Source organism: Sitophilus oryzae, unplaced genomic scaffold (assembly GCF_002938485.1).
Source record: "Sitophilus oryzae breed Bouriz unplaced genomic scaffold, Soryzae_2.0 scaffold_980_pilon_pilon, whole genome shotgun sequence".
Taxonomy (NCBI): domain Eukaryota; kingdom Metazoa; phylum Arthropoda; class Insecta; order Coleoptera; family Curculionidae; genus Sitophilus; species Sitophilus oryzae.
In genome coordinates, this window is record NW_022147617.1 from 3,636,414 (window position 1) to 3,661,062 (window position 24,649).

The 24,649-nt window shown below is 35.2% G+C and overlaps 1 protein-coding gene and 1 pseudogene across 4 annotated transcripts in view; one reads left to right on the top strand and one right to left on the bottom strand.

Moving 5' to 3' along the window:
* Positions 1 to 24,649, bottom strand: part of LOC115891333 — a 76,139-nt gene that overhangs the window by 43,251 nt on the left and 8,239 nt on the right. For all 4 annotated transcript variants that reach the window (XM_030911779.1, XM_030911781.1, XM_030911780.1 and 1 more), the window contains exons 3-6: positions 23,512 to 24,508; positions 18,645 to 18,692; positions 17,189 to 17,318; positions 7,895 to 8,158 (exon numbers count right to left, since the gene is read on the bottom strand). In XM_030911779.1, the coding sequence (XP_030767639.1) occupies positions 7,895 to 8,158; positions 17,189 to 17,318; positions 18,645 to 18,692; positions 23,512 to 24,508 (1,439 nt within the window). The remainder of the gene's footprint in view (positions 1 to 7,894; positions 8,159 to 17,188; positions 17,319 to 18,644; positions 18,693 to 23,511; positions 24,509 to 24,649) is intronic.
* LOC115891335 lies at positions 20,650 to 21,509 on the top strand (annotated as a pseudogene).

The window sequence follows — 24,649 nt, forward strand, 5'->3', positions numbered from 1 at the left end:
CCACTTTATACCAAAAATTTTACTATAAGAGAACTTGTAAAATTTTTGGTATAAAGATAGTCAAAGAAAAAATAAAGCAAGATAATTAGCGGTTATGAAACGTTTTAGTATAAAAATTTTGAAAGCTAGAGTAAGAATAATTAAAAGAAGGCAACCGAAACATCTCAAAAGTTTGATATAATTTTTGGATTATTTCAAAAAATAAGAGAAGTTAAACTAATCAGGTTGGCAGGGGTGGATGGGCCATATGGGAAAACGGGAAAATTCCCGGTGGGCCAGTCCCGATCTGAGCTCAAAAAAATTGGATTAGCAAAAATTAAATGGCTAATCTTCTAACTAAAGTGACGTAAGATCCTTAGTGATCCATAACTAACTAATCAAATTGCATCAGTATAATCGTCAGTTGCTTTTAAACATAAACACCAATTTGTAAAATAACTATTGTAAAATGTCTTTCTTTGGGACACTTATAATTTTAATAATCATCTGTTGTTTGTTCGGTTTGAAAATTTTTGTTATTTTTGTTTAAAATGCTCGATTTTTAACCTTTTTTTGTGCAAAAAAAACGTCCTAGACGTGTTCCTGGGGTCGAAATATACCACCACTGAAAATATTTGCACTTATTTAAGACTCACCCTGTATAGTTTTTACCCAATATTATTTTATTAATAACTAATAATATGACTGACTGGCAGCAAAAAAAAGAATGAATAGCATTAAGTAAATTTAAATTGTCTCGATCTAAATGTATACTAAGAATAAGGTAGCCGTAGATTGACAACTGGGGGCCTCGGTGCAATATTTTTCGAGCTCCCCTTTGTAAAAAGGTAGACGAATTTGACGCGAACTCTGCGGTTGACGGAGAAAACATATCTATGCTTGGCTTGAATTGGGGATGGACTAAAAGCCAAGTCTAAGAACTAAAAGCCAAGTCTAAATTGTTTAAAATATTGCTAAAATGAATTTGCTAAAAATTACTGAGACAGCAGAGAAGAGTTAACTAAGGTTTAAACTAGATTAGATAATAAAATATTAATGTCTCGAAAATCCAAATATTTATTATGGACTGTAACATAGCATTACATTAGAACACATTTATATCCACTGCCTAGGTATTGCCTAGGTTTTTTTCGTTTGAGTCATGGCATTATCATACAAAATGCCAAATGTAGAAAAGTATAGAGGAAAAGTTTCGTGATAAGAACTATATAATAACCTAAAAAATGCTGCAATTTTAATGGCGACCGCGGTTCATTCAGTTAAAAACACATGTACACGAAGAGGCTGCTGCTGTAGCAGAAAGGAGAGAATTTCTTTCTACAATGTGTAAGAAAGTATATACCCAAAAAGCTAAAAGTAATGTATTTCACAGAGGATTGGGTCAGCTGAAATAAATGAATCAGGAAGTCTTAAAGTTTCTCAAAATCGTGACTCAAAATCGTAGACTATTCAAGATCAAATTACCGTTATCGAAATGGAAATAAGGCAGTAGAACCCTGTAAAACTGAGCCATTTTGTAGTAAAAATTTAGATGTCCGACTCAATATTGGTCTTTACGAAAATTTTGATCAAGACAATTTTTTTTTAAACCCGAGGCAAAAGAGCTTGTTTGCACGAGCGAAAAACACCCTTACTTATATATTAATAAATAAAGTATGTTTCTTCGTTATGGTCATTTTCTTTTTGTGGATTTGGGCCGGTTGCCTGTTTTTCCCGGGCCGGTTTCCACTTCCCCGTCCACCCCTGTAGGTTGGTACTGACTACTTAGTTTTCCACTTATCAACGAAAGATATGAAATAGAAAGAAATTACATTAGGAATATAGCTGAGTGCAATGAATATTCTCCTTCATTAGTTGATAAAATAATTAGAAAACGTAGGTATAAGTTTGCGATTTCTGCGAATTCCACTTTTCAGGTGGGCGGCCACTGAGAGCGAAACTAAACTAAGCCAAGCGAAGATAAGATTTGTAAAAATCAGCTCACATACTTTTAAATGCATCAGCGGCCACTTGAGCGAAACTAAACGAAAATTATGAACGAAGATTCGAATCGTAGTTTAGGTTCCAGCGAATTTTTCGCAGCGATTATATTCGCGCTATGATAGCAGAGATACAATACGAAAACGTAACTAATTTAGCTGACTACAGAGCGAAAATCGTTCCCAGTGGCCGATGAAACTTATTTTCGTTTAGTTGCCGTTTGTTTTCATATTCTTAGCTTAGTTTAGTTACGCTCGCAGTAGCCGCCTGCCTTTCAAGTAGAGAAAGATATGTCAAACTATACTCAACGGCACGAAAAACAGGGATAAATATTTTGATATATTTTAAAGTTTAATATATTTTGTTCTAGTGGGGTCATTTTAATGATTTCTTAAGCAATTTGTAGCTAAATTATTTGACTTTTTAGTATCTTGTTCTAAATTGGAAATGGAAGTTCCTATCTGTCAATTATGAGGGAAAACAAAATGTTGATATTTTGGTGAAAGTTTGAAACACCCTGTGGAATATGTTAACAAAGCAAGGTATTTAAAAATAATTTTATCAACTAGGAACATCTTCTCTCGACAGTTTGTTATTTGGTTCATTTGAATAGCTTTACTTTTATTGGAGATTGGAGAGAATTAATAACGATTTTAGCATTAAAAGCATGCCTTTGCTTTTGGTCCTAATCAACACACCTATGAAATACTGTTTATTGTTCTTGTAATGTCACTATCATTCAAAAATCATATTATTATTGTTTATTAACAATTACACTAGCAGATATTCAAGGAAGGCAATGGCAAACCACATTGAGTATATTTGCCTTGTACTGCCTCTCAAATAGTGCCCTTCGGATTCGGCGATAAACTGTAGGTCCCGTGTACTTGTGAATTACTGATGACATACATAATAAGTACATGGGAGAGGTAGCCGACGTTCTGTGTAGAGTACGGCACTGTAAGAAGAAAACTAGCAGAGATGGTTTTAAGTTCAGAAGTTGTATCGGCTATTGTTGATTTAATTGAACAAGATAGAGATCACCCTGTGGAATGTGTTAACAATGTAAGGAATTTAAAAATCATTTTATCATCTAGGTACGTCTTTTCCCGATAATTTATTTTTTGATTCATCTCAATAGCTTTATTTTTTTATTGGAGAAATTAGCAATTTTTGCATTAATTTTATACTGTTTTTGTAATGCCACTGTCATTGAAGAGTCATATTATTATTGTTTATTGACGTTTATTCTAGTAGAGATGGTTTTAAGTTCTGAAGTATCGGCTATTACTGCTTTAATTGATTATGGTAGAGATCAACTTTTGGACTAAAATCATATCTGCTAGAGTAACTGCCTAACAAACAATAATAATTGATTTTTCAAAGACAGTGACATTAAATAAGTCATAAACATTATTTTATAGGTCTATTGACTAAGACCAAAAGCAAAGTCATGGCTTTAAAATAAAAATTTCGAAAAATTGTTAGTGTCTTCAAAACCGAATATCTCCAAAAAAAAGCTACTGAGATGAATCAAAAAACAAACTATCGAGAAAAGATACACTTAGATGATAAAGTGATTCTTAAATTCCTTGCTTTGTTAACGTACTCCACAGGGTGTTTCAAACATTCACCAAAATATCAACATTTTGTTTTTCCTCGTATAATTGACAGATGGCAAATTTCATTTTTAATTTAGGAAGATAAAACTCAAATAAAGGTGCCCGGTGGCGTAGAGGTACAGGCTCTCGTCTACCAATCTCAAGGTGTGGGTTCGATTCCCACACCCGGCATTTCATCAGCCGACTATTTTTGTTAAAATAAAAATAGTTTGGGTACCTAGGTCGACTCAGCCTTAAATGAGTACTTGGGATTCACAATCCTGAGGTAATAATAGGCGGTTGAAGCGTAGTGCTAGCCACATTACCTTCCTTGTATACCGAACGGCTCTAGTATAGCAAGCTGTACCTTGCTACTCCCAAGGCGTTAAACGCTATATACGGGAGCTATTATTATTATAAAAACTCAAATAATGTAGCTATAAATTGCTTAAAAAATCATTAAAATCAGTGCACTAGAACACAATATATATAAAAGTTTAAAAAACATGAACATTTTAAGGTGGCCGTTTTTCGTGCCCATGAATGGAGATTTAGAGCGCTTGTACACACACCGACAAAATCAATGCCGGAGACGGAGCCGGCTTTGCACACGTTCCGACAGTCGTATCTAATTCTATTGTATTTGCCGATCCCCGACTTTTTTACCAGAGTACGTAGATCGCCGAGTAGCGACAGAAACCGTCGGCTCTTTTGATGTGGTGGGACCAAATTTTCTTTCTCTCTCTTTTGACGTGTTTGACAGATAGACTACGTATTTAACTGCTCAACTTATGAAGTGGTCCTATAAACATGGTATACACTGCTCACAATTTGAAGTGGAATTAATTATAAAGTTTTATATATATCTTTTTTGTTTTGTTTTATCCTTATTTCTAAATTTGAATGTATAAAATATCTTACTGCTAATAAATAATTAAAAAAACGATTCGTTGCCTGAGGTATACTTGAAATAAAGTATATAGAGATATTTGATAAATGGCAACAGTGGCAACTTCGCTTCTTCGTATGACAGATAACCTACTTATTTCGCGCAGCCGCAAAGAAAATTGAAAACTACTGTCGCTACTCGTCGGTTTAGGTACTCTGATTTTATCGGGTCGGAGTACATGTGAAGGAACTAATTTATTTATATTGCAATCAATTTCAGTTCCGGCACCAGTTTTGCTAGTGGGGTCATAATTGGGGCTATAACAATAACTTTTTAAGGTATATAATTATAATTTTAGATGTTCATAAAAGATTTAATCACTAGTTGACTAAAAAAAGTAATTCATTAGTTCATTAATATTGCAAATTATATTTTATCCTCTCATAGTATATGCTGTATATGTATACCTATTTAATGTTTTGATTATGTAAGGAGCACTTTATTTACTTTTTTTTCCATTTTTGCTATTGATCAAATCGGTGTGAGAAACTGTGAAGCTGTAAAATGTTGTTTCGGGAAAGTTGAATATCCGGGAAATTTGAGTTATTGAATGTTATTTTACCCAACAACGCCCTAATTCTGCTCTCCTGTACGCGTTCACATTTTTCGGCAATTTTATTAACATTTGAAATTGTCAGAATACAACGCGACGCGACGCCCAGTTCGAGTTCATTTTCACTTAATTTTTACTACCCGAGACAACGTTATATCATACAAACCTCGTACCTGAGTGAGGAATTTATAGAAGAAATAGTAATTTTCATTAAAGTGCAAAATAATGCACAAAATCACAATTTTTCCGATTTTCACTGACAGTTCGACAAAACGATCCTTTAAGGCAACCGTTTTCAAAGCGCTTAGCACAATCAATAAAGACGCCAAGCGCGTCAGATGAGAATACCCAACTCGGTAGTTAAGTGCCCGCTCAGCGAAAATTAACGTCATATACGCTGAGCATCTAAACGCGCTTAGCGTTTTCTAAATTACAGAATTCGGGCCCTGATGCTTCCAAAACCAAAGCAGGGACAGGGATAGGAATATTTTGGGCGGAAACTAAATACTCCGAACCAATAGGCTCCTACCACAGTATCCTTCAGGCAGAAATTTACGCTATCGAAAGATGCGTACAATTTATTTTAGATAGGAACTATCGAAAACAGGAAATTGCCATCCTATCCGATAGTCCAGTAGCACTAAACGCGATCAACTCAGTAACCATCAATTTGAAGTTGGTTAAAGAATGCATAGAGAAGCTCAACAAATTAGGCAAAGAAGAAGAAAGGCAATTAGGCAAAGAGGAATTAGGCCGAGTAGGAGAAGTCCTCCTACTCTGGGTGCCTGCTGACCAAGGGATAGAAGGCAATGAAAAAGCAAATGATCTAGATAGAAAAGGAGCAAACACTCCACTAACTGGACCAGAACCGTTCTGTTCTCCAAACGGGAATCAACTGAAAGCGGAACTGAAGAATCTGGAAGACTCCATCCGTAACTTGGAATGGGTGTCCTCTAACGGTCTAAGACACTCGAAAAAGTTCATCAGAACTTACGACCGAGAGAAATGAAAGGTTTTCCTTTAGTTAATTAAAAACAATCTTCGGATTGTCACGGGGTTTCTAACAGGACACTGTCTCCCCAACGAACACCTCAGTAGGCTGAAGCTGAAAAACAACGGCGAATGCAGATTTTGTGGGGAAAATGGGGAAACACCAGAACACCTTATCACTGAGTGCGCCGAGACGACGACCATTCGTGCCATGAACTTTGGTACTTGTCGAGGATGGGGAGCTGGCCTCTGTGGAGCCGTCTCAGATACTGGCTTTTGTTAAAGCCCTGAGACTGTATGATGAGTTATAACATCATAGGGGAACACACAATCGATCTGTAAGGTCGCGGTGATTAACTCCCCTCCTAAACATTCTACATTCAGTCTGTCACTGTCAACATTATTGCAAAATACCAAAAGATATAGCTTTATATAACATTATTTTTCATTGGTTCTTACTTTCTATTTTTAAGTTATCAATATGTCAAAAACTTTTTTATCAGGTATTCAAATTTGTATTTAAGTAAAACCTTTGAGTTGTAATTTTTATCAAACAGAAAATATTTGATGTTTCAAACAGTATATCTGTCCCATCTTCAGAATTAGAGGAATTGTTTCAATTATATATTAATATATAATATAAACAATAATTTTTAATAATCTCAAATAAATAATTACAATAATTAATTATTAATTTGCATACAATTTATTTTAGATATGGCTTGGTGCATTTCAGTTGATTTGAAAAAATTCCGAAATCAGAAATTTTCGTATTTCACGCCTTCCCGGTACAGTTCATGTTGATCGCATTAAAATAATATTGAAATCGTGGCTTCGTCATAATATTTAAGTATTTTAGTATTTTACTGGTACAGTTATTGAAACTATTAGACTCCTCAATAAGTAATTGATAATTTACGACTTGGCAGCTATAAATATTGTTCAAAACATCGAAAATTCTGAGAAGCGTTTTCAACATTTCCCTCGTATAATAAGAATAATGACATATCCATAGAAAAATAGGTTGACGTAACTCAACAGTAGGTTATGAAAGTCACGTAACATTGACATTTTTCATTTTTTATTCACATTTGACTAGTAGATACTTGCGAAATTGCGATGCTGTCAATATGTGCTCAACGCGTATCCAGAAAACGATTCGTACGGCAACGAGAATACCAAAATCGAGTGCTTGGCGTTCCGCTAATCGTATCGCTAATCGTATACTTTGCTCAACGTTTTGCTGAGTAAGCGTTTCCTCCTTCCAATCCTCTTTATTACTCAATACTACAGTGAGGTGTTTCTCAAAGTTGAAAATTCTTGGTATGTCATCCACTGGGAGTTGGAGAAGTGGAATTTCCTTTTTGGTGTGGGTGTTCCAAGCCCCTGACTTGAAAATTCTCCCAGTACTGCTTCCGTCAATGACCATTCTAATCATTGTCGCATTGGCATAACTACCGACGACTATATGCAGTGGTGTTAGGTCTAGAATGACCTCCTTGGCTGCTGTTGGACATGTTCTCATGGCACCTGTGATGCAGATACATGCCAGACTCTGTACACAGGCTTTGCCTTGCTGTACGTTGCTCTAGTTTTGTGTACCAAGCAACTGCTCCATAGGTAAGCATAGGTCTTACTATCATGGTACACATCCAGCGCAAAATGTTAGGGGCGCAGCCCCACCTATTTCCCGCCAGTCTTCTGCATAACACCTTTGTAGCTTTGCTAGTATTTTTTTGCTAGACTATAGAACCGTTTAACATAAAGAAATTATCCGATTACAAAATAAAGTATAAATGCAAAAATGAATGCGCTACTTACCAATGGAGGTTCTCCTTCCCTCCATGCTAAGTTATTGTGACGCCGGTATTTATGGTGCGCCCATCTAGTCTTTGGCACACTCGTATGACAGACTGCACAAGTCACCGAGCCGTTAGCGTTCACAACTCCATTACACACCTCCAAATGTTCGTAAAATACCTTGGAACTGTTCGAGGTGAAACTGCAATTCTTGCATTTGAACTTCCCATTGGACCTTTTCCATTGAACGAGAGTTGTTAAAACAAACGTTTCATCGTTGATTGGCTGAAAAATTAAATAAAACAAACTTTCTCTATGTGTTTAATATTGGAACGTTCATTTTTAATGACTATAATTTGCTTTAATCATACCTTTAATCATAAAGTGGCACAACGCATAGTATTATGACTTTAGTTCACTTTATGATTGAAGGTGCGATATGATTTAAACAGAAGAAAAAAATTACAAAAAGTCTTCTTTTGAATTCATGTAACAGAAAACTATCACTAATCTAACCAGGAAATTGAAAGCATTTTATAAAAATATTGTTACGGATTCCGTGGGTCCACTATTTAAACTCACGATAAAATACTTAACGAATTTATTTGTCTCACTCTGTACACACAACTTATACTATTTACAACACAATTTATGCAACTACTATTACTCTAACGGTATTTCGCGATATTATCAAACTTCAGACTTCAGACTATCTTCAGACTGCTCCAACTGTCAAAGCGCGGGCCTTATATACCCCCTGGCGATGGTTTCTGGAATTTTCTAAAGAATTCTGTAATTCTCTTTTACTTTCTGGCGAATTCGCCAGGTTCCTCAATGCACGTTACGGTTATGTAGCAGTAATGCAGTTATGCAACCAGTAATACACCCTGATCTTGGCATTGCCCCCTTCCCAAATTTGATCGTCCCGATCAAGGTTTCCTGTCTGGTATCTCTTCAATCGATCGAGATGAACTACTTTCATCTTACTTCTAGGGCTGCGCTGAATCCGGTACACAACATCATTTATCCTCTTGATGACTGTATAAGGACCTTCCCATGCTGGAGTTAACTTTGGGGACCTCCCTTTCTTGCGCTGAGGGTTATATAACCATACCATATCGTCCTGTTGAAATCCCGTAGAATTAGCTCTGAGGTCGTAACGAGCTTTCATCCGGTCACTGGCTAGCGCAATCTTACTTCTAACGGCCTTATGAACGTCCAGTAATCTTTCCTTCCTAACGATTCTTTCGAACGACAGTCCAACGTTATCTTGTTCCATTTTTCCTCCAGATCGAGTACTTGGTCCTTGTCTAGCTGCGCAAATCTTACAACGTTGACACCATTTCTTAACATCTTCACAATAATTCACCCAGTAAAAACGGTTTCAGCTTGCTCAGGGTCTTGTTTACCTCAAGATGGGCTCCAGTTTTACCACCGTGAATTTCTTCCAATACCTGGGTAACTTTCTTCCTTGGTACCAGTAACTGAGTTGTTACTGTCCTGCCATCCGCACTTTCCCACGTGCGCTTTAACAATCCATTCTCAATCACCAGTGAATTCCACTGAGCCCAGAGAGCTTTGAAAACCAGCCCTCTGTCCGCAATATCCTGGCACGGTGGTCTCTCGCCGTTACCTTCCTTGAGCCATAGTATTGCTCCGATGTCTGGATCTTCCATTTGATCTTTCCTCAATTGTATCGTCGTCCATTGTTCGTCAGTTCTCAGTTTAAAATTCTTTACTCTGATGGTGCTTTCGCGATGTTGCATTTTCTTGTCCAGGTTAGCCCGTCGTCGATCTGGCTCGTTGCCGATAATTTGTATCCGTCCTACACGGCACCCAGAGGTTTTCTCTATTTTCCCGAACACAGTCTTCTTGGCATCACCAGGTATCATCACAATTTCCGCTGATCTTGCTTCCATATTTCCTGGTCTCTTCTCTTTAGATACAGAAAATTCCTCATTTCCGATTTTCAGGATGTTTCTATGGTGATCGAACGAAAAACCATGTTGACTGATCACATCCATACCCATGATAAAATCATCTTCAATGTCTGCCACTAAAACGCTATGCCGAAACTTCAAATTCCCTAACTCCAGTTCCATGAAAGCCTCTCCCCGTACAACGGCCATTTCCCCCGTAACTGTACGTAAATACACTCTTTTTCTAAGAGGTATCATCTTCAATCCTTGCACTGAGTTAGTCCGCACCAACGATACCATAGCGCCTGTATCCACAGTCATTCGAATTCTTTTACCATTGACCTTCCCGTTGATCACAAAACTGTCAGCGGTTTTTCCTAGACTCCTAATGGAAAACATCCTAGAGGCTCTGTTTTCTTCAGCCAATACTCGCTCATTACTATTTATTTCCTGGTGCCTATGTTCTCTTGATGGTAAACGGAATCGCACCTGGGCGCGGCAATCCCGTTTGATGTGGCCACTCCTGCCACATCTATAGCAACTTATGTCCTGGGATCTTCCGATGTGCCGATGTTCTCTTGCTGATGAACGGAATGGCATTTGGATGCGGCAATCCCGTTGGATATGGCCATTCCTGCCACATCTATAGCACCTAATGGATCTTCTCTGGTTCTCTGTCTGGGTGTTGTTGACTCTCTTGTTCACTAGTAACTCACATAGTTTATTAAACATCTCCTCCAAACGTATGTGAGAACTCTTTGGCTGTTCGTCAACCGTTACCGAGCCTATCTTCAGTTTAGGAATGGCGCTAAATGCAGCTTCTATTTCCAGCGCCCTGACCAGTGCTTCGCTGCTGGTAGAAAATCGAGATATTTGCAGCGCCCTCTGTAATTCGTTGTCCCTCAGTCCGCTGATAAAGCACTGAGCAGCGAGTTCCTCCCTAAATCCTTCCGGTGCTCCTGGGTATGCTAGATGTACCAGCCGACATATGCTAGATGTACCAGCCGTTGCTTCAAATTCCTGCAGACTCTCTCCGGACCTCTGCAGGCGTGTCTTGATCTGGGCCTGGGAAAGTTGGCGTCGATGTTGGTCGCCATATCTTCGGTCCAATGCAGCGACCAAAGTCCCATACTCCTGCTGTTGGGCTGCAGGAATAGTTTGTAGCAGTTCGAGGGCAGGGCCACGCAGCGCGATGACAAGTGCCGCTGCTTTCTCCTGGTCAGTCCATCCATTGGCAGCAGCCGCTGCTTCAAACTGGCGGTGGTACATAGTCCAGGTGGTTTGTCCATCAGTGGTTGGGGCCTTAAGGTTCGCAGTTCCTTGAACGCCAGGTGTTCTTACTTTTGCCTTGGTCTTCTGTAGGTCCATCTCTAATTTTTCCATTTTCTGCTGAAGGCGCTCCTCCAGATCTTCTACGGCTTTTTGAAGGTGGTTCTGCTGTCTTCTTTCCGAATTTTCGAGACTTTTCTGCATGCGGTCTTGATCTTCAATTTTGTCCTTCTGGCGACGTACTTCTAAATCTTCAACAATTTTCTCCAACCGTTCTTGTCTAATTTCTTGATTTTCTAGAATTTTCTGAAGCCGGTCCTGTTCTTCTTGTTTGTCGTGCTGTCGTTGAACTTTGAAATCTTCGAAAATTTTCTCAATCCGGTCCTGTTCTTCTTGAAATTTTTCTTCGTCTTTTTCTTCTGCTTTCTCTCTTCTCATATTCTCCATAAAATCGCCCAATAATTTGCTTACTTCCTCCATTTTCTTCGCTTGCTCCCTTGTACCAACCATAAAAATACTCTAATTCGGTCTAAAAATCTTCCAATCCACTTAATTTCTTCTTAAAATCCACTTGAATCGCACTTCCGACACCAATTGTTACGGATTCCGTGGGTCCACTATTTAAACTCACGATAAAATACTTAACGAATTTATTTGTCTCACTCTGTACACACAACTTATACTATTTACAACACAATTTATGCAACTACTATTACTCTAACGGTATTTCGCGGTATCAAACTATTCAAACTATTCAGGTATTATCAAACTTCAGACTTCAGACTATCTTCAGACTGCTCCAACTGTCAAAGCGCGGGCCTTATATACCCCCTGGCGATGGTTTCTGGAATTTTCTAAAGAATTCTGTAGTTCTCTTTTACTTTCTGGCGAATTCGCCAGGTTCCTCAATACACGTTACGGTCAAGAACAGTTAACCTAACAGCACTGCTCATTCAGCCAAAAGTGTCCGCCAGGTGCATGCGAAAACTACTCGCTTTGTGACGTCATTGTAGCCCTTGTTACGGTTATTAGTCCTTATCCGGTAACCAATAATACACACACGTGCATTATTGGTTACCGAATGCAAAACGTTCATTATTTAGTTTATTTATTTAAACACCTTATATGTATGCAGTAAAGAAAATGAACTGTATAAATCGTATTAAACACTCGGATAATGCATTTTTAAGAACAGCAGGTCCCAGCATCACCTTTTGCAAGCATTCTTTTTAGAGTACTTCCATATTTTGCTTTAAAATAATTAATAAACAAAATCGCGGGCACTTAGTATGCACTTTGTCACAATCCACAACACAAAATGAACGTATTTATACACTCTATAGCTCTAAAAACTTTAAAGACACCTTTTTCACATTTAAAATTGACAAAATCATTAACTCAAAATTTCTCAGCTCTTATTTTTATAAGTTTACCATAGGCAACTAATAATACACACTATCATGACAAGGCCACGAAGGCTTTGACAAGGGCTACAATGACGTCACAACTGTCAGTTGAAGCGCGGGAAGAGGCGAACGTACGTCTTATGGGGATGAGCAATCCTATTAGTTTACCGTTCTTGCGTTATGGTTATGTAGCAGTAATGCAGTTATGCAACCAGTAATACACCTTGATCTTGACAATATATACAATTCTACAGGGTATCCCCAAAAAAGTTATGCATCAAAGTTGTTATTTTTTTGTAATGGAACACTCTATATATTATAGTCTCTATTTCTTAATGCTGATAGCACAAGACCTTTATTATAAATGCAAAAGGCGTTTTGTTGTATATAGTGTGACATACCAAAAGATGGAACCAACTTCATTTTAAGGGTATATGTTCCATGACATTCAGACAGTTTTAACAGTTAAGTTTGTAGATGGCACAGGGGTTGCTCGTATAACAATAGGTCATAAAAATATTTTTAGGTACTAACCGCACCAGTGTCGGCTATTAGGGGTTTAAAGATTTATTTTAAGTTTTGTTAAAATATATTTTGTTACACCATGGAAAATAATTATATAATGGCAATACAAATATTTATATACCCGTTATTGGCATTTTCAGTATCATTGGATTATACGAGTACACTCAATTATCGTAAATATTACTGAAGAAAAGTTTTTATTGTTAAATAAATGTGTAACAGGTTACACACCATAAATAACATACCTACAAAAAAACAATATCACGCGTTTAGAAAAACATTTCAATAAATGTTAAGTATTTATTATTATATTAACTATTTGGTACCAGCTCCTTTTGCGACAATCCGTTTTCGAATGAAATATCCTTTTGAGACAATCTACCTATAATGTCCACTTTCCTTCAAGAGGCGGTTGGTAATTTTTCTACTAATCTCGAATGATAACTGGCGTTGTCGATAACAATGACAGAGTTTTCTGGAAGTAATTGGGAAAATTAATCTTCAAAAATATCAGCCGTCATTTCTTCATGATAAGCCTTGGTGGATTTAAATTGCAGTAGTCCATTCTGTACGAATTCATTATCCCCAATATGCGTTATAATTAGCCTGCGTCTTTTCCCGGAAGGGATTTTCAAACCAGTCGATAATCCTTCTAAAAACGCTTCACGCGAACTGCCAATGCCTTGCTCAACAGAATGACAGAATGTCCTTCATTCAGTCATATTTCGTCTAGGTATAAAATAGATTTTCCTTCACTGCGATATTTACGAATGTCCGTTAGATATTACCTTCTTCAAAAAATTATGTCTTCCCTGTCAATAAGTACAGAGTTCCGATTGTACTTTTCCCACGAGAAATTAATTTCCTTTAAAGTTGTCCAAAGTTTCTCTCTTTTTTTTACAACTTTCTAAATTGTATACAGTTGGTATTTTCTTTTTTAAGTAAAAGGCGTGAACATGTCTCTTTATTATGCTTCTAGAACAGTGTTTCTCAATCTTTTGTAGAGTGAAGAACCCTAGAGTGCACTTTTTTTTTTCTAGGGAACCCCTACCCTATATTCTTAAATATAAGACATAGTGCATGTTTGGTTTTGTGTCAATATATCGATATTAATACTACTTATTGAGCTTCTAAATTAAGAGTAAATAAAAAAATGTAAGAATTAAGTACATAATATATTAATAACTCAGAAACTGTAAAACACTTAAATATTCATTACAAATATTTTTTGATGAGCTTAATGCGAAGGTGGGCCTGTTTGTTTGATACAAGTTTGTCGATATCGGGTTCAATGTTTGAAAGTTGTATCCGCATATCTGCTTCAGGATTAAGTTTACTTCTTAAGTCGGTTTTTGTAAGAGCATACTTCGAAAACCCTACTTCACAACGGTAAGTTGTAGCAAACGGCAACAATTTTTTAACAGCAAAATTGGCTAATTCTGGATATTCACTTCTAAGCTGGGCCCAAAACTGCAACAATGTAGCCGAGTTGAAAGTAGTTTTAAGGTTTCCATCGGCAGCAACATCAATAAGTTGTTCAATTTGTTTTACAGTTAGGGTTTGATGAAACTTTTCGACTGGGACTGAGAATGGATTGCGAACCCAATCAAGATCCTCTTCTCGTCTTGGAAAATATTCTCTGATTGAAACTTGTAGGTTCTGAAGATGGTTTATTATCTCCGAAGTGATTTCTGCTGACAATGCAGTCTTCGACTCACACACAAAATCATGCAGTGTAGGAAAGCACTCCGAGATTCCTCTGTTTATACACGATTCCCAAAACTGTATTTTATTTAACTTGGCCTGGATTTTGTCATATAAGGAGATTACTGTTACAGAAGTTCCCTGGAGTGATAAATTTAATTCATTAAGGCTTGAAAAGACATCGGCAAGATATGCCAAACATTGTAACCACTTGATGTCAGTTATTCTTGATGATAATTCAAATGAAGAGTCATTAAGAAACACCATCACCTCATTTCGCAGAGTAAACAGGCGAACCAATACTTTTCCTCGCGATAACCATCGCACTTCGGTGTGAAGCAAAAGCGTGGTGAATTGGCTACCCATTTCTTCACAAAGAACAGCAAAAATTCGTGAATTTAGAGGCCTGGACTTTATAAAATTTACAATTTTTACTGCTTCATCCAAAACGTTTTTAAGAACGGGAGGAATTTTTTTTACTGCCAATGCTTGTCTATGAATAATACAATGGCTACTTTCAATTTCTGGAACGACATTTTTAACACGTGCAACAAATCCAGAATATTTACCAGTCATTGCTTTTGCACCGTCAGTGCAGATATTAATGCACTGATTCCAATTAAGTTCTTTTTCAGTGATATAAGAATCGATCATCTTAAAAATTTCCTCGCCGGTTGTATGGGTCTTCAAAGGTTTGCAAAGTAACATTTCTTCTTCTGCAGAGTTGTTGTGTATGTACCTCACAATAACAAGCAATACTGCACACCCTGCCACGTCTGTTGTTTCATCAAGCTGTAGTGCATACCAACCACTACCTTTTATCCGTTGAATAACTGTATTTTCTATTTCGTTACTAATTTCATAAATTCTCCTATGAACAGTATCGTTTGAAAGTGGCAGCATTTTTACACTATTACTAAACTTTTCACCAATCATGGTTTCGACAACATCTATTAAACAAGGTTTAATAAGTGTTTCGGCAATTATATGCGCTTTTCCAGCCTTAGCTATGCGGTAACTTACTTGAAATGAGGCTTTACATGCTTTTTCATTAATGCTGCTACCCACTAAAGACGATAAATTCTTTTTACTTTTATTCATTTCCACTAACTTGCGTTGAAAAAAATCCACAGGTTTGTCCTTGTATTCACTATGATTTGTTTGTAAGTGTCTTAGAAGTTTCGCTGGAGCTAATGAACTGTTGCTGAAAGTCTTAAAACAAATTACACACTGGCTGTTTGGCGCACTAGGATCCCCAGTGGAAGCAAAACCATAGGATAAATATTCTGGGCAATATTTTCTAATTTTAATTTTCTTATTCGCAACGGGAACAAAACTTGAAGTTGACGGCTCATCGCTGCTAGCATTACTCCAAATCCCTTCAACAGTTTCATCTTGACTGATGGTTGGATCTTCCTCTACCTCTTGTTTTCTTTTAAAACAACCAGTTTTCAGCCATTTATCCATTTTAAATAATAATTACATAAGAGTAAAGGCAAGAAAAACAAACAAATCGTCTTTCAACGGGTTTAAAACAAACACTTTCAATGCGAAGACTGCGTAAGGAAGGCTACCGCATAAAAACAAAAGCACCTAGGACAGCGGCCGGCGATTACTAGAAGGCACAAAATAGCAAAATACATACACGGCATTACAATGACTGCAAAGCGAAGTAAAATTAACGAGTCGCAACAAGCGCGCGAGCTCGGGCTCGGATGCAGATCAGAAGGGGAGTACTAAGAATATTTTTTTTATTTACACCATTTCATTGTTGGGTGATACCACAATTTAAAAAAAAAATTCTTGGCTTCTTGCGGAACCCCAATCGCCCCTTTGCGGAACCCTGGGGTTCCGCGGAACCCAGTTTGAGAATCACTGTTCTAGAACAATCATCAACCACAAATGGCTTCCTCCCCGTAGATGTTTTAGGCTCAAAAACAGTTCCACTTTTTCTCTCTTTCAAAACTCTATAAATCGTAGCTTCACCAACTCCGGTAATATTTGAACATTTCGTAACTAGACTTCTCACAGTAGCCGAGGGATCTTGATGCATACAGAAATCATGAACATTTAAAAGTACAGTTAACTCTTAAATAGAAGAAGATATTCCAAGCAAGAATACCATTTATCTTGCTTGGAATAAATATATCCATGTTTGCAAATCAGCACAGCAATTTAAACACAGAGATACTAAATGCACGTAATAAACGTAATAAAAAGTACGAAATAAACGTAATAAAAAGCGAACAATTTTTGGCTGCAATATATTGTGGGCTCATTCAAAAGCAAAACAATGTATTTTATTAAAAAATAAAAAGTCTGCTTCTGGAATTACTTAAAGTTGTAGCGCCTATGGTTTAAGTTTTATGACAAAAGCTCTCGCTGTGCTATCAGGCTGTTTGAAACAGAATTTGGTTTTTTTTTAGTTTATAGAAATTTAATATATTTTTATTAGCTTAATAATAATTTAAAAGTAAAGCACTACATCTTACCAATGGTGTATCGCCCTTTCTCCAAGCCAAATCATAATGTTTACTACTTTTGTGTTTCAACCAATCTATATTTTGCACAGATTCATTACAAATCATACAAACAGTGCTACCTTCTTCTTCAATATCAATACTAAAACAAAGCTGTTTTAAATAAGTAAACGTGGGGAGTTTATCTCATTTATGTTCTAGGTATATCACTTTTAAACAAACTATTAAAAAAATTAAAACCTTATCACTGAATATGTTAGCCCATAATGGGCTACCATAAACAGAATTTGGTTAAATTTGTATGAAAATTAGAAAGTTCTTTTTTGAAAATTTTAGCGTCCGATATTTTTAAAATTCAACATTTATCTCATAATTTTTTGTTTAAATTAACAAAAAATGGACAAATAAAAAACTGTTCTGACAATTGTTAAATATTTTTAAAGACGTTAAAACTTTTTATGATTTCTGTTCAACTCATTAGAATACTGTAAAATTTATATCTATAAATGTTCAACATAATGGCATTTTCTACATAGGTAATCTAGTAACAGATGTATGCCGGGTGCGTCTCAAAAGTGGCTCTCCCCTATAACTTTTATATTTTTTCAGTTAAAAAGACGAGATTTGGTATGTTAGTATATGACATAAATTAGGATTGATTGACGTATTCAATTGTTTTCGACCACTTTCTGTTTCACCGGAAATTACTACAACGTTTGATTTTTAATTAGCACCCTCGGTATTTTTTTACTTAATTCGATAGAAAATAACAGTCTGAATGGAATGACATATCATATGTAAACTTTTGACATTTTCGCATATGGTTTATTTGAAATTATAACTTGCGGTTCGTAACGAAAATTTGACTCGAAATACCAAGTGTGTGGTATCAACTTATTCGCAAAAAAAATTCTTTTTCCAAATATGCTAATGAGCCACCTTCATTCCATTTGATAAAATTGAGATAAGATTAAAAATACGATTTACGGTATCTTTTAACTGGCCAGGACAAGACACTAAAAAGATTAGACGATCAAATCTATTTTTCCAAGGCTCCTTGATTAAGAATTAGTGTTTTTAACATAGACAACATAGAATCTACATATAAAGGAGGCACTCTAGATTGAATTTTAAAATACGATTTTTTATTAAGCGAGAATGTGAAAAGTTGACATATGATATGTCATTCTATTCAGAATGTCATTTTCTATCGAATAAAGTAAAAACATACCGAGAGTGCCATTTAAAAATCAAAAGCTGTAGTCGTCTCCGATGAAACGGGAAGTGACCAAGAACAACTGAATACATCAATCAATCCTAATTTATGTCATATACTAACAAACCTAATCTCGTTTTTTAATCTGAAAAAATAAAAAACTTATAGGGGTGAGCCACTTTTAAGACGCACCCGGTATATCTAGAAGTAACTCATAAAATTCTATTTATCACCTATTTAAATAAAACTTACTATTTCTTGGGCCTGCCTCTTTTCTTTTTCCCACTCAATGGATCAGGGCTACAAAAAAAACATATTTTTATTGCATATATTTTATGATTGTTTTTAGATTTTTTAATTTTTTGAATCGTGAATCTTCAATCATAAATGCTCTAGCTGAAAATTGGTCATTATTGGCATAATCAAGTAAATATCAGACGCTCGCAGAAATAATTTGATATGAATTGCAAAAAACTACATTTTTTATTTAATTAATACTACTAAGATCTAAAATTTTATGTTTTTAATCTGCTTTTATCATTATTATTGCTGCATTTTTTAGTTCTAAGAATAAAGCCTAAATCAATAAAACAAAAAATTGCGTTTTAAATTATTGCCATTTCTTCTTATTTATATTCTATTATATCTGTGATTTTCCTTACCTCTACCACAGATTAGGTATCCTATAAGTATACAGATAAAAATCTTGTCCCTAATTCGTGGTACGAAAATTGTTTTTTATGACGATGAGCAAACAAGTAAATTTTCTTATACGCAAAAATAAATTCCCGTTTAAACAGCGTAATAACCGGGCCGGTCACAAGGCCGGTAAGGCGCTGTGCACAATTTTAGAGGCCATAAGTGGGCGTGCTTGTGCGCAAACTAGTAACCTAACTAGTGCGCGACTCCGAAAATTGGAACAACGAAAAACAATGCTTTTGACGATAAGTTTATAATCTGTACCTCTACCCTCCATAGTTAGAATTAAGAAACAGTGAAGCATGCGCAAAGCGGATTTCACATAAAATAAAATAAGAAGTTAACAATGATAAAAAAATACTGATATCAATTTTATTTTGGTTGTATGAAAGCAACTAGGATCTTCCATATAACCAACTTTTTTATGTTATTTTATTTTTGTGTTTCCAACGTAACCGAACCAGAAGTTCTCATTAAGTTTTGATATGAAAATTTTGACTGTAGTATCCGCCAAATATAATTTAATCAAAAACCCTTTCTGCAAGGAGACTTATCTGAAAAAATTTGCCGCAGTGCAGAGAGTTTTTGCAGTGCCAAATGGCCAGGTGTCATATATAGATGAGATGCATAAAGTGCTTTTTGGTGTATAAAAAAGTTATCTCAAGACATCTTTTCATTTATTTATTTAAAAAAATATTACTAATTCACTAATAGCCTATGAGCCAAAATGTCTATATCAATTCGAATAGTACATGGTTCGCTCCAAAGTATTTCTTTACCGTGCAGACGGCTGTCGGCTATACCCGTCATTGACATCAAAGCTGTCATCATGCCAGAGGCGCTATTATGTACACGACCTCGACAATCGTCGGTATCGATAAGTTACGAGTTACGATAGCTCTCGATACGTATGGCCAATGAGCGTCGTGTTAAGGTAGTATTTTTATATAGTAAAAATGTCTTAATTGTTGTTGTCATAGTTACCAATCGGTCATAGGGTATATATCGCAATTTGTACCGACGAGGATCGGTATCTCTACCGTGCCTTTCTTAACTCAACGACAGAGAGATTATTACAAATTTGCCATGTCCTATTAATGACAGCTAAAACTATGACAATAATTAACGACGACGGTCATGGTAAAAAAAATTGTACACATGTAGCAAGAAGTATATTCATGCGCTAATATGATAAAGAGATAACAATAATATTTGCTGGAAACAATAATACTCAATATTTCGTAAAAATGATGTATTAAACTTTATTGAGTTATTCAATTAACGTAAAAATGTTAGCAGGTTAACACGTTTCACTGACGAAGTTATGCAATTTTATTGGTATATATCAAAAATGACAGCCCATGTTTAAATATGATTAGAGCATTGAACTATATAACTAACGTAACTGGAAAGGTTGCGGCAATGCTTTCACATATCGATTTTTGAGGCGCATTTGTCATAGAGTGAGAGGGATAATAAAAGGGGTTGTTGTCTTTGTCGCACTTGCACAGATATGCGAGTATTGGCGATGGCGTTTACTGTGTTTGGATTTCATTGACCAATTTTAGCAATTTAAGAGTTTGTTTACCTGATTTAGGATTATCAGTGACCGGAAACGTGTGTTATAAATACATTTTAAGATTTGCTTTAAAACATTTTGTAGTTTTGTGCTGTAAATCGAGTGAAGTTGAAGTGTAGTTGAACTCTGAAAAAACTTTTTAAATCTGTGAGTTGTTGGTTTATAAGAATAAATAACAATGGTCAATTTTTGTGCTGCATATGGTTGCAGTAATGAATATAACCCACAGAAGCCAATTTCTTTATTTGTGTAAGGGGTACAGCGTTAAAGGTTTATTAGGTTATATTGTTTTATTGTTTACATTTTATGTTTAGGTTTCCGTTTAGGCGCCTTGAAATCCTTAATCTCTTGATAAAAGCCATTCGACGAGAAAAGTAGAAGCCTTCAAAATCAAGCAAACTGTGTTCGGAGCACTTTGTGCCATCTGATTTTCTGATTAGATTGGGATCAAACCAAAAAGTACTCAAACCAGATGCAGTTCCAAGTATTTTTTCCTTCCCCAAACATTTGCAAAAGAAAAGTGTTGTGCAACGAAGGGACTTAATCGGGAAGGTAAGCCAAGATTCAAATCTTAAACATTGGAAGGGAAAGGTTTTTGTTTTTCCATCAATCGCTTTACTCTAAAGGCCTTTTTTTATCAACTTTTATTATTTATTTAAGATAGTATATAGTGCCGAACTCATGGACATTGATCAGGCTGAAATAGAATGTAGTCAACCGGAGAGATTCAGCCATGAACTTCAACCACTTCTGCTAAAACATTTGCTGATCGTAAAGTTCAATGTTCACTATTAAAACCAAGAAGCCGCATAAAGTTACGCAGACAAATAAAGACTTTAAAGCAGAGGATAAAAAGAAGATTAATTTAAATTAAATAATTAATTTGTTAATTTTTGTACTTTTAGTAGTAAATAAAAATGTAATTTTATATTTGTATATCTTTATTGTTTTTTATTTGATCCCAATTTCCCATATTAGTAGAGGTAGGCATTATAATTTTTACCTTTCTACTATAGCCAAAATTAAATTAAATTAGGTAAAAGAAATAGAAAGTAAACCTTTCTAGTTTTTCACTTCCCCCGATTGGTAACCATTAACGATGTGCCTTTATTAAATAATGCATATCATGCTACAAATATTTATACCTACTCCAATTATTGAACAAATAAAACATTGTGAATTGATTTAAACGCCTTTTAAAACAAGAACATTTATTATTACATTATTATTTAAACAAATAAATTAAAAACCACATGGCTTTCCATCTATATTAATGAGCCAGACAAAGACAACCACCCCTTTTACGTTCCCTCTCTTTCTATTCGAAAATTTGCCTCAGGCGCCACTACGCCGCTCCCTTTCCAGTTACTTTAGTATATAGTTCATTGGATTAGAGTAACGGAACGACGGACAACGCATGACGAATGCACAGAAAGCGTTTTTTGCTTTTATTTTGCGATTTTACCGTTTGAAGCTTTTATTTCGATTTGTGTCCATTAAAAACACGCAAAAGAAGCGGCAGGTCTCCAGTTTCTATCAAGGTGTCAATTAGTAACGAAAAAGCACTTGCAACTCCCGGCCCGTTCAACAATCAATCCTTCATCACAAACAAACAAAAAAACATCAATCAAGAAAGAGATAGGTGAGATCGGCGCGGTTAGCGTTGAAAAGACGAAGATGAAAGATATGCTCCTATCGAACGTTGAACGGGTTGGACATTCGACGACAAACGAAATCTACTGTTAATGCCAGTGGTGTGCGTAAAAATAATTATTATTCATTTATTTTAGGAATTTTAGTTTATTTGTGTATAGATTTTTTATGTTGGAGTTTTGTTGTTACTTGTGTGTTATAATATATTATAATAAATAATTATAATTATGTAATAGACTAGTAAATATTACTAATTATTCACGCTTTATTTTTTAAGGCTAATTTTAGGACATGATTTATCAAACAAGTTGAAGTGAAACTTTTTTACACGCGCTAGGTGTAAAAATTCAAGGCAGTCACATAGGAGCTAGCGAGACGGCCCTGACACAGGAACTAGAGGTAACGGCTTAGAAATACGTAGTGACGCGACGTGTATTTGTGAGCAGCCCACGTGTTTATCAATAATATTGATATTTTAATACAAATTTTATAAAAGCAAATCAAATTATTACGTGAAAAAAACCTCTTATTACACGTAAAAAACTATTTGTTAAACGTAAAAACTATTTTTTATATATATATATAAATATATATATATATATATATATAAGTATAAAATTATTTGTTGCCCGTAAAAAACTGTTTACGCGTATAAAACTATTTGTTACTCGTAAAATAACATTTTTTACGCAATAAAAAACGTACACGTAAAAAACTGTTTTTTACGCGTAAAAAACTATCTGTTAATCGTAAAAAAAACTTTTTTATGCAAGAAAAACATTTTCTTATATGTAAAAAAACTCTTTGTTACACGTAAAAAAAAATTTTCTACCCGAAAAAAAACTATTTTTTACGTTTAAAAAACTATTTGTTACACGTAAAAAAATATTTTCTACCCGAAAAAAAACTATTTTTTTACGTTTAAAAAACTATTTGTTACACGTAAAAACCTATTTTTTACGCGTAAAAAATAGCCGTTACTCGTAAAAAGACTTTTTTACGCAAAAAAAACTATTTTTTACCTGTAAAAAACTTATTTGTAAACCTCTGGTTTAACTGTCTATTGACGGGCATGTCCCGACATCCGTCTAGGTAAAAAAGTTAAATTTTAAAACAAGTCCAGAATGAAAAACAGTGATTTAAATAATACTTTTAAGTTTTAAGTTAAAAAATAAACAAATTATGTACCTGGAATTATTAATATCTTTTCCTTGCATTAAATCAAATAACTGATCTTTTGTATGTGTTGTAACGCCAGTCCATGTATATTTGCCGTTTGATTTTTGTTCTTCAACTGAGTTATTAATGCTTTGCTCATCTCTTAGATTATTTAGATCGGCTTGATCTTTTATAATTTCATTTTGTTCACAGTCAATTGCTCTTCTGTTAACACATTTACTGTTTAAACTTTTTTCTTCTTCAAACGAATCATTAGTGCTTTGCTTATTATTATAATCTGCATCTTCAATTTCTGCTTTTTTGCTAGTTCTAAATTTTTTGTTAACGTGTTCCATTTCGATATCCGAATTTTCTAACTGAAAATAGTTTATTTCTTTACGCTTTCTCCCTCGTTTAGAGGAAGAAAATACAGGTTCTGGTTCAGATTCAGGATTCTCGACTGTTCTGTTTTCACCGTGTATGTTATTAATTTTATTATTTCCAAGTTCCAGTTCCGATTCTTGCGGCACAACTTCAGATTTTCTAGGCCTGCCTCGACCTCTCTTTTTAGGTGTCACAATAGAATCATCTGAATTTGTAACTGCTGTATTTTCCCAAACCTTTTTATCAATTCGCATGTTATTAATTAAATTGACATCATTAATGTCATTATTTTCGAGTTCACTGGATAATGATAAATTATGTCTTGTGTTATCTAGATTCAACGACTGTTTAGATTTTCGACCTCGTTTCTTAGGTTCTTTGTAGCCTTCTGCTGAATTATTGTGTAAATCATTTTCCAAAATTGGTTTACTATCTGTATGCTGAAATGACTGTTTAGGTTTTCGACCTCGTTTCTTAGGTTCTTTGTAGCCTTCTGCTGAATTATTGTGTAAGTCATTTTCCAGAATTGCTTTACTATCTGTATGCTGATCAATATTATTTTTCTCATTACATCCATTATTATCATTTGCCAGTTCTGTATTTAGAGCAATTTGTTCATCACCTAACTGCTTCCTTTTTCCATCTGTAACAAAAGAATCATGTAATTTTTCTGATAATGTATCAGTATAACATACATTCAAGCACCCAAATTTGAGTGATATTATCTTGTTAAAGAAAGTTTCTAAGAATTAGTGTTAATACAGAGAAGGTTCCCATTCATAAC